This window comes from Thunnus maccoyii, chromosome 18, assembly GCF_910596095.1.
Source record: "Thunnus maccoyii chromosome 18, fThuMac1.1, whole genome shotgun sequence".
NCBI lineage: Eukaryota > Metazoa > Chordata > Actinopteri > Scombriformes > Scombridae > Thunnus > Thunnus maccoyii.
Window position 1 is genome coordinate 25,390,498 of NC_056550.1, and position 14,831 is coordinate 25,405,328.

The 14,831-nt window shown below is 38.3% G+C and overlaps 1 protein-coding gene across 3 annotated transcripts; it reads left to right on the forward strand.

The window, feature by feature from the left end:
- The first annotated feature begins 1,763 nt into the window (after positions 1-1,763).
- On the forward strand, positions 1,764-14,184 carry map2k4a (mitogen-activated protein kinase kinase 4a). 3 transcript variants are annotated; one of them, XM_042393135.1, is made up of 14 exons: positions 1,764-1,859; positions 2,161-2,316; positions 3,887-3,922; positions 4,886-4,918; positions 7,068-7,170; positions 7,287-7,461; positions 8,179-8,298; positions 8,417-8,536; positions 8,631-8,682; positions 8,787-8,914; positions 13,065-13,142; positions 13,457-13,605; positions 13,794-13,839; positions 13,975-14,184. In XM_042393135.1, exons 2-14 carry the CDS (start codon positions 2,178-2,180, stop codon positions 14,086-14,088), a joined length of 1,293 nt encoding a protein of 430 aa, XP_042249069.1. In that variant the 5' UTR covers positions 1,764-1,859; positions 2,161-2,177; the 3' UTR covers positions 14,089-14,184. The 3 variants fall into 3 exon arrangements, with proteins under 3 accessions (XP_042249069.1, XP_042249067.1, XP_042249070.1); XM_042393133.1 differs by lacking the exon at positions 1,764-1,859 and having other exon boundaries at positions 1,880-2,316; XM_042393136.1 differs by lacking the exons at positions 1,764-1,859; positions 4,886-4,918 and having other exon boundaries at positions 1,880-2,316.
- Positions 14,185-14,831: the final 647 nt, after the last annotated feature.

Below are 14,831 nucleotides of genomic sequence, written 5' to 3' on the forward strand. Positions count from 1 at the left end.
ACTGAAAAGAGACAAGACTTCCGGTATCTCTTTGCAAATAATATCGTTATTTACTGCAAATTTACAATATGTTATTCATGGCTTGTTATTTAATATTACTTGATGATTAATATGGTAAAATAGTAATAATAACGTATATTTTATATTTATATTTATTCATATAGCACATATATCCATCTATCTGCCTATCTATCTATCTATCTATCTATCTATCTATCTATCTATCTATCTATCTATCTATAAACATTTGACTTATATACTGTATAAATATAAAATGCAGTATATAGTAGAATAGAATAGAGTAAACCAGGACAGTAAACTTGATAAAGACAATAAACACAACAAAGTATAAACAATTAAAACAACTTGCATCAAAATTATACATTTTTATAATATTTACAAATTATCTTTCAGTGCAAATTATAAAAATCACAGCAACATGTTCGGATGGATTGTTGATGCAGTTTATATTATTTATATTTACCAGCATGGGAAAATATTTTAGTGCTGTTTGTTTATTATTTTAACTGTGCATGGTGCAAACACAGCCGTGTATATCTATTTGATAGACTGTATAGTTATTTGATTTAAAAACATATTCATTTTCAGTTTTCTATTGAGCTCTAGCCCCACATTACCAAGGGCTTAGAACAACCTTATGAGCTCAACAGCTTGTCCACATTTCATTTATATTTATATGTATTTATATTATGCTTGCATTTGACATATTCCTAAACTAATTTATATTTAATAAAATGATCACGAATAAACTAACACATGGCACACCTGGGGCAGGATAGTAGAGGCTGGTTTCTGAGGCTCTGGGCAAAAACCACCTGGCAACTAATGATTATTTACATTATCGATTAATCTGTCAATTATTTTCTTGATTAATTGATTAGTTATTTGGTCTATAAAATGTCAGAAAATGGTGAAAAATGACCAGCAGTCCACGACCCAAATATATTCAGTTTACTATTATAGAAGACTAAAGAAACCAGAAAATATTCACATTTAAGAAGCTGGAATCGGAGGAGAAAAAAAGACTGAAAACGATGATTAATTGGCTGCAGATGCAGTCTGGGCTGACTGCCTTCCTTTCACAGCAATAAAATGCCTTTCAACCAGCAAAGTAAAATGCTGCAAACTCATTGCACTTGTTTACCTTTGTTGCTATTTTAAACAGCTTTTATTCATTCTTGTACTTGAGTGTAGTTATATAATTGCTTTACTTAATGTTTCTGAAACTGTCTTAAGTATATTTTTTTAGTAATCTTATGTTTTTAGTGGTTAAGTTTGTTGAAATCGTTTTATTTTGCAGGTGCACTGTTTTTGGTCTGGGAGAAACTGAATTTTACTTCAATGTATGTGACTACTGAGAAATTAAACTGGAATTTTTTAAATTTATTTCAAAACAAAAACACGTAACATTTCTTTATTTAAATATTTAAATGAAACAGGTTTAACATCCAGAAAATAACTTCTTCAAAAAACTTTTTTTTTGGGTTTGTTTTTGTTGTTTAAAGTCATGATATTACACACTCTGATACAGCAGGTGGCGGCATGCAGCTTTAACGTTTGTTTGTAGTCCACAAGTAAAACCAACGAAGAAGAAAAAACATGTAACATCACTAATTTTAAATATTTAAACGGAACAAGTTTGTTATCCAGAATACAACTTATTTATAAAGTGTTTGTTTGTTTTTGTTGTTTAAAGTCATCATATTACACACTCTGATACAGCAGGTGGCGGCATGCAACTTTAACGTTGGTTTGTAGTCCGCCAGTAAAACCAACGAAGAAGACGACGAAATGCGTCACATCCGGTGTTGTGTTGGCTAACTGCCGCTAGCTTGTCGGTGGGTGTTGACATGTCAGTGTCACTTGGTCAGCTGATTGCGGGTCGTAAAGCTTCTCGGCCAGTTTAGTTAGCTTAGCCTAGCTGGGTGTTTGTTTTCGTTAACGTTACTACACGGGTAGCTTTTAACGTAACACAGAACTTTAAAAACAAACAAAACAACTACAACTTAACAATTTAACACATTTTAAACTGTTCTGCGGTCTCTCTGTGCGTGTGTTGCGGTGAAGTTGACGTGAGTGAGGCAGTAATTATTCCTGCAGGGAGGGTGAAGTTGCTCTCCGTGTCTCTCTGCATTGCAGCCCCGGCGGCGCTGCTGATGGAATTCAAACACACAACAATGGCGACTCACGGTCCGAACAACTCAACAACACCGAGCGGCAATAACCCAGGCTCCGCAGCGCACCACCACCACCAGCCCCAGCCTCAGCACATCACCACCGTGAGCAGCATGCAGGGTGAGTGCAGGCAGGTGTGGAAATATCTGCGACTTCACATTCTGCTGCAGTGAAGGTTAATGTTAGCAGGGCCAGCCGTGGGAGGCTCAGGCTGCTCCCAGGACTGAAAAATATTCCCAAGGGGAGCGGAGCAGTAATAATCAACCAACTGATCGATCTCCAGATCTTTCAAATAGAGAATTATTAATTTTCCTTACGCCTTGCATAATTAATTTAATGTCCTTGTTACCATTTTTTTTGACATTTTGTACCCGCGTTGCATTCAGGTTCTCTCTTGGGGGGGGCAATCTCGCCAAACTCCATTCAGAAAAATGGCAGTTTAAAGTCGCAACTAAAGCTAAATGTGCCATAGAAGCCGATTTAAAAATATATTTTTTTGTAAAATCTTGCAATAGGTAAAAATACGCTATTCCGCGTACATTTAATCAGTATTACATCATCTGTTTGAATTACAGCATCCTCATTTTTCTCCCCCCTTTTTTAATTGTCTCACCAAAATACAAACAGAAAATACAGAATTCTGACATTTAATTAACAAATAAGTGAGTCCTACCATCTCTAGCACCCCCCAAACCAATTTACCCACCTCTCAAACAATATCAGTCATAAACCTTATTACTAAATCTTATTCTCCTCCTGTTCTCACTGTGTCATGCAATGTTAATACTGCAGAGCAGCACTGATAGAAAAGACAACAATTATTAACTTAGGTTAAAAAAGAGAAAAAAATAAAATAAAATAGAAATAGTTGTTTTTGATTGATTTTTTTTTTTTCATAGTGACATTAAGTACTTTTCCACTGGTGCCCATGTATCATTATTGTGCAATCTAAAGGCTTCCTTTTCTAATTTAATCATCTCTATTGCTTCAGTGATCCATTCTGTCTGAGTTGGTGCATTTAAAGAAATCCGGTTACTCATGATTACATTCTTTGTGACCGTACATAGCGAGATCTTTTTGATCTTTGAAGATACTCCACTGAAGTGATGCAAACCTCCCAGTAAACATGTAGAGTTATAGCGCCGTGTTATAGCACCGTTAACGCCTCTTATTGCTAAATTAGGCTTCATACCTCTTTCACACAAATGCATTGGGATCTATGTGAGTGTTATATATGCTGAATTTATCAAAACACTTTCACAACTGAGAAATGATCAGACATCACGCTACATCTTGTGTTTGTGGTCGCCGGTACGCAAAATCAAATTGAATCGAATACATTTGAGTCTAATTTTAGTGTAATAGGGTTCATTCTGTTCTGTACAGTTGTTCAAGTTCAAGTTTCTTTATTGTTACATCTCATTACACAAGTAGAAGAGAGTAAAAATCTCAGGTTTCAGCTTCTAGACATAAAAATTAAAAGCAATAGTAATAGATAAAAGAGTATAAAACATATGAGTGCATGTGTCCTAACTATAATATATGAATAAATATCTATATGTCACATCCGTATTTATGTTGTTGTTGTTACTGTTGTTCAGCAGAAATATCTGAACTGGTCTCCACTAAACCATCTGCTCATTCCAACGTTGTATTTCTGTACAAACAATGTCTCGTTTTAACTTTTCAGAGTCCAACACCTGCTGGAGATGTCAGAGTGAAACAGGTAGCTACACATTTCATTGACTTGGTAGAGAAAGATGAGAAATCCAATGAAACGGTTCAGTCTAGAAGGAAAATGACAAGTTGTGGGAAGAGATAAGCAAAATGATCAGATAGTAGAATAGAGTAGAATATAGTTTAGAATAGAGTTTGACTTTTTACCTACTAGTTTATAAAAGTCCTGATGATGTCAGACAGCACTTTGATTTTTTTCTTGATTTCACATGAACATAATCAGATTTATAACTGAGTTGCATGTTAATTTGATATCCCTGATAGATGCTACTCTAATAAGACATAACAGCAGTAATAACCAAGGAGTAAATGCTGTTGTATAATTCTATTTTTATCCACATTTCCCTGACTGTATTTCATCTTTTTTTGTACCTTAATGCTGCTAACTAATGTTTCCTAACTCCTGACATGATGCTGAACGATGGTGAGCTCTCCCAAGAAAATATGTATTAAACTAAAAAATGTGTTTCATGTTCACGCTCACTTCTAGATCCCCCACTTTTTTGTTTCTTTTCATCTGCAGGTCATTTTGTGTCCTTTTGTTTGCTGTCATACGTCACCATATCCAAGTGCTTGTGCAGGATTTGTCTCATAAATGCATGCTGATACGTTACCCTCCAGAAAACTGCGTTTAACCCCGCAGTAGAAGTATGTTTGATGACTCAGCAAAGCAAGGCCAATTTCTCTGAGGTTATTTATCAGCCCTGAAACTGCAGGATGTTTCAGTCCTTTTTTTTTTTTTTTTCCGGGTTGTTTTTGGATGAAATGGACGCCTTTTTTTATTTTCAGCAAGAGTTGATTTTTAAATTTTTTGTTCTTTTTTAAGAATCTGTCATCAAGCAAGGGGAGGTTTTACTAACAAAACCTCCTCCTGAGGAAAGACATAACAAGCTGGCAAAACTGAAGGTGAAAACTATGAAGGGAAAAATAAAAGCTGTCTTCTCACCTCTAGGCTTTCAGATAAACCTGTCTGGAGCTCCCCCAAGTAAGCCAAACCTCTTTTGCTTCAGCACCAACAGTTCTCATCCCTTTGTTTCCGCCTGACAGTCTGGTATGGGGGAGTCTGTCCTGCTGTTCTCAACTAATCCGAGTGAAGACTTCTGATGGGTTCATGTAGGCTTGTGCCGGCAGCCGAGTTGGGGGGGGGGGGTCTGATTCTTAAAGGACGGGTTCACGGTTTTTCAAATCTTCAAGGTGTCAAATGAACACCTGACTTGAAAAACTGCAAACTTGTCCTTTAATGCTTAGCTTACAGGGATATGAGAAAGTGCAGTTTCTTGTCAAAAGCCTGTTTTATTAGTCCTGATCGGCACAAGCCTAAAACTCAGAGCTTCCATTGATATTTTGGCACAAAAATCCTCTTGTTTCTGCCAACTAATTAATTTAATCCCCAGTTAAATCCTCTAATGGAAGCTCTACCTTACTGGTTTTCAGTGTGCAACTAACAAGCAAAAGTAGTGCCTGTAGTGTTGTCACATTTTTTTTTTTTTTTTTCTCAACCGGTTTGCCTTTTTTTTTTTTTTTCTTGGCATGGGTGCACCTCAGCATAGCGCTTGCTTGTCGAGACAAGGAGCACACTGGAGAGTTGTCGTTTCGAACGATGTTTTCCATTTATTGGAATCCGAACATTCTTGTGGTGTTTTTGGGGGGCGGAGCGAGCGTCGGAGCGAGCGCTTTTCCCTTCGATTCAAGGTGAAATCAAAGCAGTTGGCCTTGAGAAGCATGTCTCCATTAAGAGATATTAGTGTTTTCTTTTTATCCCCCCCCCTCCCCCCTCCATCTCATGTTTACCTGTGTGTGTGTGTGCATTATGGGTGTAGGCGTTTTGGGATCTTAGCAGCATGTTTCTGTTTTTGCATCGAAATAAAGGATTCACATGTAGGTAGACCTGCAAGAAGGTGATGAACAAATTCAGAAAGCAGCACACTGATTAATTGTCTCATATAATCAGCTGCTGCTAAAGAGGTGACACCAGTATAAAAAGAAATCATGTCTACTAATTGGAATTTAATTATAATCTAATCTGAACTTTAACATACGATAAACCCGCTGTCTTGACTGTAAATGCTAGTAGCCAAAGTTGTGCAAATAAAGCTTCTTTGTAAGGCTGAACAGCATCAATTAGATCTTGAAATTATTAGTAGCATAAAGTATATAATAAATAAATGTTAAAAGATAATTCTGGTGTTACTGTCTTATGTCAACAAATCCCATGAAAAGACCAAAATCAACAATCTGTCTCTCAGCTACCAAATAAGTTCATAAATACCTAGTTTCTTTTTTCTTTTTTTTTTAAAGACTTTAGTTTCCTGGAACAGCTGGTCACTCTAGTTTTTAGCAAATGTTACTCAAAAAGGAGGAAATGGTGCCTTTGTTGGGGACTATTTTCAGCAGCAACATTTGTTGCTCCAGTGATTTTTTTTACTGCAGCAGGACGCTTTAATTTGCATGAATATTCTGTTATTTTAAGTCTTCTTATGCACATTACATACCTTTTTTTGCATTATAATGTGCAAATTTGTATGTAAAATGCACAGTAACTGTATATTCCCTATAAATATAATGTAGTTTTTCCTTTTATAATTTCTTCCTTAGTGCTACTTTTCTATATTAATATTCTATTGTAAATACATTGTCTATGTGTGCAGCATAGAGGAGCTGCATCTGAATTTCATTGTGCGATCCTGCACCGTATAATGACAAGATGAACCTTGAACCTTTACTCAAAATAAACTACAGTGCCCAGAATTCAATATTAGTTTTGTTTTTTTCATGGGATTTGTTGACAATAAGATAAATATAGAATCCCCAACAACACAATTAAAGGCTTAAAGGTGAGTATTTGTTGGAAACTTGACAGCAAATTTGGTATAAATAATGTAAATCATCCAGTTTTTATTCCCTTGCTGAATGGAAAGCATGACCTCATGGATTTGAGTAAATTTGGATAAATTTACTTGTCTCCTCATTGCGTGTGTTATCTCATTTTATGGTTTGTGTTGTTTTCACTCACTTATCAGTCCGGCCTTTCATGTGGGATGAATTTGCTTCTGGCTTCTTGCTCAGTCCTCAACGTTGTGTCGCTTCACTTAAAATCTGGCCTCCCTCATTTTGCGGTTTCCTCTCCCGCTTAGGTAAACGCAAAGCCCTGAAGCTGAACTTTGCCAACCCTCCGATCAAACCCACGACTAGATTCACACTGAACACGGCGGGGCCGCCCTTTCAGAACCCGCACATGTGAGTAAACCTGCGGGATTCTCATCTCATCTCATCCCTGAAAACCAACCCACATTATGAACCCACATTAAGACTGTCAATCTTTTTTTAAAATTTTGCATAATAACCTTCGTCAGAGAGAGGCTGAGAACGCACAGCATCGAGTCATCAGGAAAGTTGAAGATCTCCCCGGAGCAGCACTGGGATTTCACGGCCGAGGATCTCAAAGATTTGGGCGAGATCGGCCGAGGGGCTTACGGCTCCGTCAACAAGATGGTGCACAAGCCGAGTAACCAGATCATGGCGGTCAAGGTGATCATTTATCTGTCTTTGTCCTCACCGGAGAACTAAGCAGGAAACTTAGATCCAGATTAAAACATTAACATATCTACAGTTAGTAAAATAGGACATTTAAAGGGGACATATCATGCTTTTTGTGAATTTCTGTTATTTTTTCACTGTTATAATGTTAGCTGTGTGTTAAACATGGTCACAGCTCTAAATCTTGAGGCGAACGTATCTAAAAATGCTCCCTGCAAGTCAAAAGCAAAGTTACTTCTACTTCCTCCTTCCTGATGATGTCAGATTGTTCACACGCCCACATACGGCCGTCCGTTCTGCAGCCTTTGTTGTTATGATTGTTCCACGGGAAGTGAAATCCTGCTACTATAGTTTGTTTACGTAGCCTTCAGAGGAGGAGGGAGCTTCCAGAAGCTGACCAATCAGAAGAGAGTGGTCTCATCAGGAGGCGGGCCTTAAAGAGACAGGAGCTAAAACGGCCTGTTTCAGACAGAGGCTGAACTGAGGGGCTGTATAAAGGACGAGTATAAGATAAATAAGGAGGTTTTTGAACTGTAAATCATGCAAAGATATTCCAGTAGAGCTCCAGAATAAGAATGTAGACTTGGAAATGTGCTTGATACGTCCTCTTTAAAAGGATTGTTTAGCCTCAGCGGAGCTTTGTGCTCACTGAGTGCTTTATAGTTTGAACAAAGTCTTTGATTGTACTTTGTTTTGTCTCTATCACAGAGAATTAGGTCAACGGTTGATGAAAAGGAACAGAAGCAGCTGCTGATGGACTTGGACGTGGTCATGAGGAGTAGTGATTGTCCTTACATTGTGCAGTTTTATGGCGCTCTTTTCAGAGAGGTGAATTTAAATCACGTTTTGTATGTATTTAATTATTTAATTGTTATTAGGCTGAGTAAAGCAGTGATATATTTCACTTTTCAACCTGTAAATGACTGAATGATTTCTTGTGTTTCAGGGTGACTGTTGGATTTGTATGGAACTTATGGCTACCTCGTTAGACAAATTTTACAAATTTGTATATTGCTCATTAGACGACGTGATTCCAGAAGAAATCTTAGGGAAAATAACATTAGCTGTAAGTTTTTTGCGAAACTTTTTTTCAAAAAATAAAGAAGCCCGATCACCATTTTCTGCTACTAATAACAGTTTTTTTCTTTTGCACATTGCAGACTGTGAAAGCACTTAACCACTTAAAAGAAAACTTGAAAATAATACACAGAGGTAAGACGATACCAGACGTTCTCCTGTCCTGTTTTTTTTTTTTTCGGCGCATCTTTACGTGTCTCTTCATCTCCTGTTTTTCTCTTCGACCTTCGCTCACTCAGACATTAAGCCGTCGAACATCCTCCTGGACAGGAACGGCAACATAAAGCTGTGCGACTTTGGCATCAGTGGTCAGCTGGTGGACTCCATCGCCAAAACCAGAGACGCGGGATGCAGACCGTACATGGCGGTAAGTAAACACTGGGGTTTTGCTGTGAGAGATGAGCTTTGACGCTAAAATCATACAAAAAAACTGTATGTGGTACATTATGAATTCTCTGGCGAAGGTGACCAACTGGACAATCTCCCAAAACTCTTGTGATTTTTACAGAAGTACATTGCATTCACCCAAGAAAAAAAAATGGAGGCCTTTATCTGGTAATTATGACTTAAATATCTCATTATAATGACTTCCGGATCTCAAAATTACACGTTAACAGCTTTTCACTGTATTCTGTGACCTGATTAGCACCGCAAACATTAATATCATACTTTATTCTGTAGTCTGCTGGTCGACTGGTCGATTAGTTGGTCGATATGCTCTCGTCTGACTAAATTCTCATTGGTCGAATAATCTCCGTGTTATTTTCATAAAGAGAAAAGTGCTACATCAACAGCTTTCCAGGAGTAATCCATTATTTCCTGCGGCGGGAGGGACAGACTAACAAATTACCTGTGAAAACAACGGGGGTGTATTCAAAACACCCCCGTTGTTTTCACAACTTTGAACTCGCCCAACTTAATGGAAACTGCTGGGTCTAACCGTTCTCAACGGTTACTCAACGTACTGAACGTTTACTGAATCTGTGTTTCTCCATAATGACACAACGAGAACCCCCGCCAGGCCAAAAAAATTTTTTTTAATATCTGATAACATTGAAATCGACAGCGTTTGGGAGTCTCTGTGCAGCGTTGTTCCGGTACGCGAGTCAACCTCTGTCGTTGCCTGGGAAACCACTGGTCGCGCGGCTCCGTTAAGGAGTATGTTTGCGTGGCAAGCGGGAAAGAGCGAGGATCAGAGAAGTAACGGTGGATGCGAGCGGGGCAGAGGAAAGGGTTAGTGGTAAGTTGTCAGTCTGGCAGTAAATGTACAGTACAGACTACAGTGTGTCAGGTAATAAATGCTAAAAAGTCACGTCTGTCGTTTCCCCAAATGCTGGAAAAGTAAAGGGGGTTAGCTCCAAAGTTAGCAACAGTGGGTTAGCATAACCTGAAGACACAAAACAGAGAAATACAGAACAGAGAAATGTGTGGCTGCCGAGTGTACTGTGCACTCTGTCCCATTACTCTGTCCCGTTACATTGGTTGACTACAGCCCTATTATTCTGATGGTTGTAACCAAATGGCTCCATAGTATTTAGATGCTTGGATGCATCTTGTAGCTGCTCCTGAACAAACATAGCGACTTCAGGCAGATCAAAGAGTGGTTTCACAAGGACTTATGGGTAATATTGACCTACTAATTGTAATGCCGATGGTGTATTATCATTTTTAGTGTCATATAGGCCTACATAATCCCTTCCGGCATCGACATGCAGGATACATCAACATATCAACCTGATGACCTCACTATGACATCATCAGTTTTTTGGAGGAGGGAAGGAGGGAGGGGGTTTGTAGGCTGAGTAGTACTCTCCATGACAGGCAATGTCCAAAAAAATCCAAAAAAGTCCATCGTTTTATCTATAAAATGCCAAATAATAGTGAAAAACTCTCCAAAATTCCAACAACAGTGATATAAAACAAAGAAAAGTTGTACATTTTCACAGTTAAGAAGCTGATTGTGTTGCACGTTTGCAAAAAATAAATAGATGTTTATTCATTTTCTGTCTCATCAACTAATCAAATCATCAACTAATCATCTCAGTGCTTCCTCTGCCGCTTGTTTACGGGGCTGTTATCCAAACCTCCAGTGTTACAAAGAGGTGATCTCACCATGTCGTCATCACTCGAGGTTATTTTCTGTCCGGGGGGGTTACGTTGACGTCAGCTTGGGGGCTCTCCCTCCTCCTCCTCCTCCTCCTCCACAGCAGTTTCCATTCTAAATTTGGGTAGGGGCTATCAGGACCAACACACACACACACACACACACACACACACACACTCTGAAAGGCCAAGGCAGGGTGCTTCATTCATGACTCGGGTCTGAACGACGCCGCTGTGGAGCTTCCCACGACCGTGAGCTCACAGCGAAGGAATCTCATCTCCGGTTTCTTGTTTTCACTCGCTCAGGTGTTTTGATCATCAGGTGGCTGCAGGTTTAATGACATAAAAAAAAAAACTGACCTCAGCGTTGTTTGGATACGCGGTTACGATAAAGTATAGAAAAACGTTCTTTACCTCGGGGTTCATTCAGATAACGAAGTCACGTCGGATCGACGGTTGCTCTTATCTGTGTCTTCGTGGAGTTTCAGTTTTGTCACGGTTTTGTGGTTTTGTTTGGCTGATTCATGATGTGATTTATTTATGGATTTGCAGACAAAAAAAACACACAAAAAAAACTAGACAAAAGCTAGCGTACGTGATGAACTGCACATCCGATTCAGTGTCTTTCTCACATCATAAATTATGATCATTTACACTTTTTATTTATGATTATTTCCACTATTTATTACCTTAAATCAGTCATTTAGTCTCTAACATATCAAAACAATTAGACCCCAAGATGTCTTCTTCCAACTGTTTATTTTGTCTGAACATCAGTTAAAGGTTAAAGATGCAAAATCCTCACATTATAGAAGCTGAGTGTTTTTATTTGATAAATTAATCATCAGTAAAGCTGTTTTCATTTGATAGTCTGTGACTGTGGAGACTAAACACTCCCGGTCTTGGCAGATGTGAGCAGGCTCTATGCAGTATGCAGCTGCTCGTTCCATAAAACACAGCAGCGCTGCAGCACAGACTGTCCCGCTCTGTTGGGTGACATCAGCATCTAATTCAGGCCTGTAAATGGGCCAGCGAGGTGCTTCCTCCATCGCAGCGCGGCAGCAGGGCAGGCAGGAGCTTTTCTGCAGCCTTCTTGACACACTTCATGATGTCGTAAATGACAGAATCAGCAGAAGTTTAAAAGCTGCAGGAAGAAAGAACGTGCTACTTGGTGTGTGAGCCGGAGGGCTGATGGCATCTGGTTGTTGCAGGTGAAAACATGCCCAGAGGTGATGAATTGACTCGGTATTCTGAAGGGCGTGCACGTCTAGAAACTAATGTGTTTTGGACCTTTTTTGGGCATGAACACCTGTTTCTTTCTGATAATCTTGTCTGGAACTCGAGACAATGAGAAAAAAATGACATGTTGAAGCCACATGTGCGTTTGAGGCGTAAAAGCAGTGCAGAAACACTTTTCACATCATATAACTCCAGTTCAAATCTTTGATGAGTTGTTTTAAAAGTGTGAGTTTGCACAAATATTGTAAGTCAAAGCATATTGCAGGCATCTTATCAGGTTTCTCATAATCAGAATATGTGCTCACTCAGGGATTTTTGAACCAGTTATCATGTTTTTATTAGCAACTAATGATTATTTTCAGTAAGGTTTTCATAAAGTCTTTTTAAAACCTTCCATTGCAGTGATGTTCCCAGATTTCCTGAAAAATACAGTTAAAAATCATTAAAGCAGTATTTTCTTACTGTCTTACTGATCAATTTAATGTGAAATGTTAGAATTTACAGATAAAAAAAAAACTCATTTGTCAAAGGAAAATTATAATTTCAAGCTGATAATTGATTTAATTCAGGAAATTTCACCAAAAACCTGCAAAAGTCAGAATGATGCAACTCTTCCTCTCATATCATATGAAACACTTAACAAGTTGCTATTAAATTGTGTGAAATTATGTCTTTTTTTCCTGATAGTTCAGTGTTACAAGCCAACATCTCATCTTAACTCAAATATTTTCATTATGGATTCAACTGCAGATTATTTCCTTGATTAACCGATTAGTCGTTTTGTCTATAAAATTGTCAGAAAACAGTTAAAAATACCTGTTTTCATTTCTTAAAAAGCTTCAGATCATCACATTTGAGACGCTGCAACCAGAAAATGTCATTTTTGCTCAAAAAAAAAAGATGAACTACGAGTATTTGATGATCAGAATAGTTGCAGATTGATTACATCATCAACCAGGTTGACATGCAGTCTTCAGTCAAAACATCTTAGTGACATAGAATTAAAATATTACGTACAGTTGCTCTTCTTCATGTACATCTCCTTGAACTAAAAGTACATGTATGTTTCAGGTAAATCTCTTAAACATTTTGTATTTATTCTTTGAATCTCAGTGTGGAGTTTTTGGGTGTTTGCTGTTGTTTCTGAATCTTTTTCCTTTTTTAATTTCTTTTAGCCAGAGAGAATAGACCCCAGCGCGTCCAGGCAAGGCTACGACGTCCGCTCAGACGTTTGGAGTCTGGGAATCACACTGGTAGGTTTTAACCTGCCTCTAAAAAAAATATTATCTTAATATTTATAGATACAGTTAAAGGTAGATCCTTAAAGTGTTGGAAAAGTATCTATTTATTCATTTAAAGTCATTAAAACATATTAAAAGATCTGAAATTCTGTCCTTATTGCTCAGTGTTTACATCTGAAACAGTTGCATTTTATATTAAATGACAGTTTCTATTGATGCACGTGTAAGATCAGATGCTTTTATATTTACTTCCTTAATGTTTTCCCAGTGTTACTTCACACCTGATTTGTAGCGTTACAACATAGTTTGTCTGATGTGTCTTCCAGTATGAGCTGGCTACAGGACGGTTTCCCTACCCGAAGTGGAACAGTGTGTTCGACCAGTTGACCCAGGTGGTGAGGGGAGACCCGCCGCAACTCAGCAACTCGGAGGAGAGGCGCTTTTCCCCCATGTTCATCGCCTTTGTCAACGCGTGGTGAGGAAACACCGCTTTAAATGAATTTTCTCCAGTGTTGTAATGTCACAAAATTGAGCCTGTTAGAAGTTGGCTGTGTTAGAAGGTTTTCCAGCTGCTGCTGCTGCTTTGCTCTTTTGTCCCCCTGGTGGGCAAATGTCTGAACTGCATCCTCTCATGTTTTAACTGTTTATTTGTTTTTCCTCCAGCCTTACAAAGGATGAGTCGAAAAGGCCAAAGTACAAAGAGCTACTGGTAAGTTGGGAACAATGAACTGATCTAGTATTTTGTATGTCTATCTGCTTTAGTGTTCAGAATGTTTTAATGACAGTAGTTTTATGTTATATTTATGTATAAATGGTCTTTTTTTTCTTTTCTTCCCCACCTCAGAAAGACTCGTTCATCCAGATGTACGAGGAGCGCTCGGTGGACGTGGCCGGTTACGTCTGCAGGGTTCTGGATCAGATGCCGGCTTCTCCCAGCTCGCCCATGTATATGGATTGATAGCAGCAGGACGAAACGAAAACACATCAATAAATATACACAAGTCTGCAACAATAAAGACATGACAAGTAAAAAAAAAAAAAAAAAAAAAAAAAAGACAACAAAGTAAACAAAACAAAATCCTCGTGTAAATTTGCTTGGTCCCCTTATTGCAGTGTTAAAAAAAAAAAGAAGAAGAAGAATTGTAAAGCAAAGAACACCGGTCGCAATAAACGCGGTGTTCATTTCGTTCATGTCTGTATAATATATCAACGTTAACACACTTCTGTTTCTCTCTTGTTCACAAACACACACACACACACACACACACACACACTGACGCACAGTCACGTTAAGTATAATAGCAGCTGAAAAACAATCAATCGTGGTCTCGACTCATCTCGATGAGGACGCATCTCAGTGATTAGTACAGTGATTTAAAGAAAAGAAGAAGAAAAAAAATAACTTGGAACATGTATTTATAGATCTGAAATCATGTGGAGTATTTTGATTTGGAGGGTTCTTCAACATACTGGAATCATGCTCTTTGTGAATTGTCCCACCTCTTCCATGTACGTGAATGAAAAGCATTGTGTTTGGTATCTTAATGAAACTTTGCTTCTCTGGGTATAAAGCGGTTTAAAAAAAAAAGAAAAAAAGCGTCGGTGGTCAGAATCATGTTTTAGAACTGCAAAGTCCGGTCGTCAGCGCTTCAGAGGCCGCTGTCCGCTCTGTGCGATGGACTATATGTCGATGTATGAATA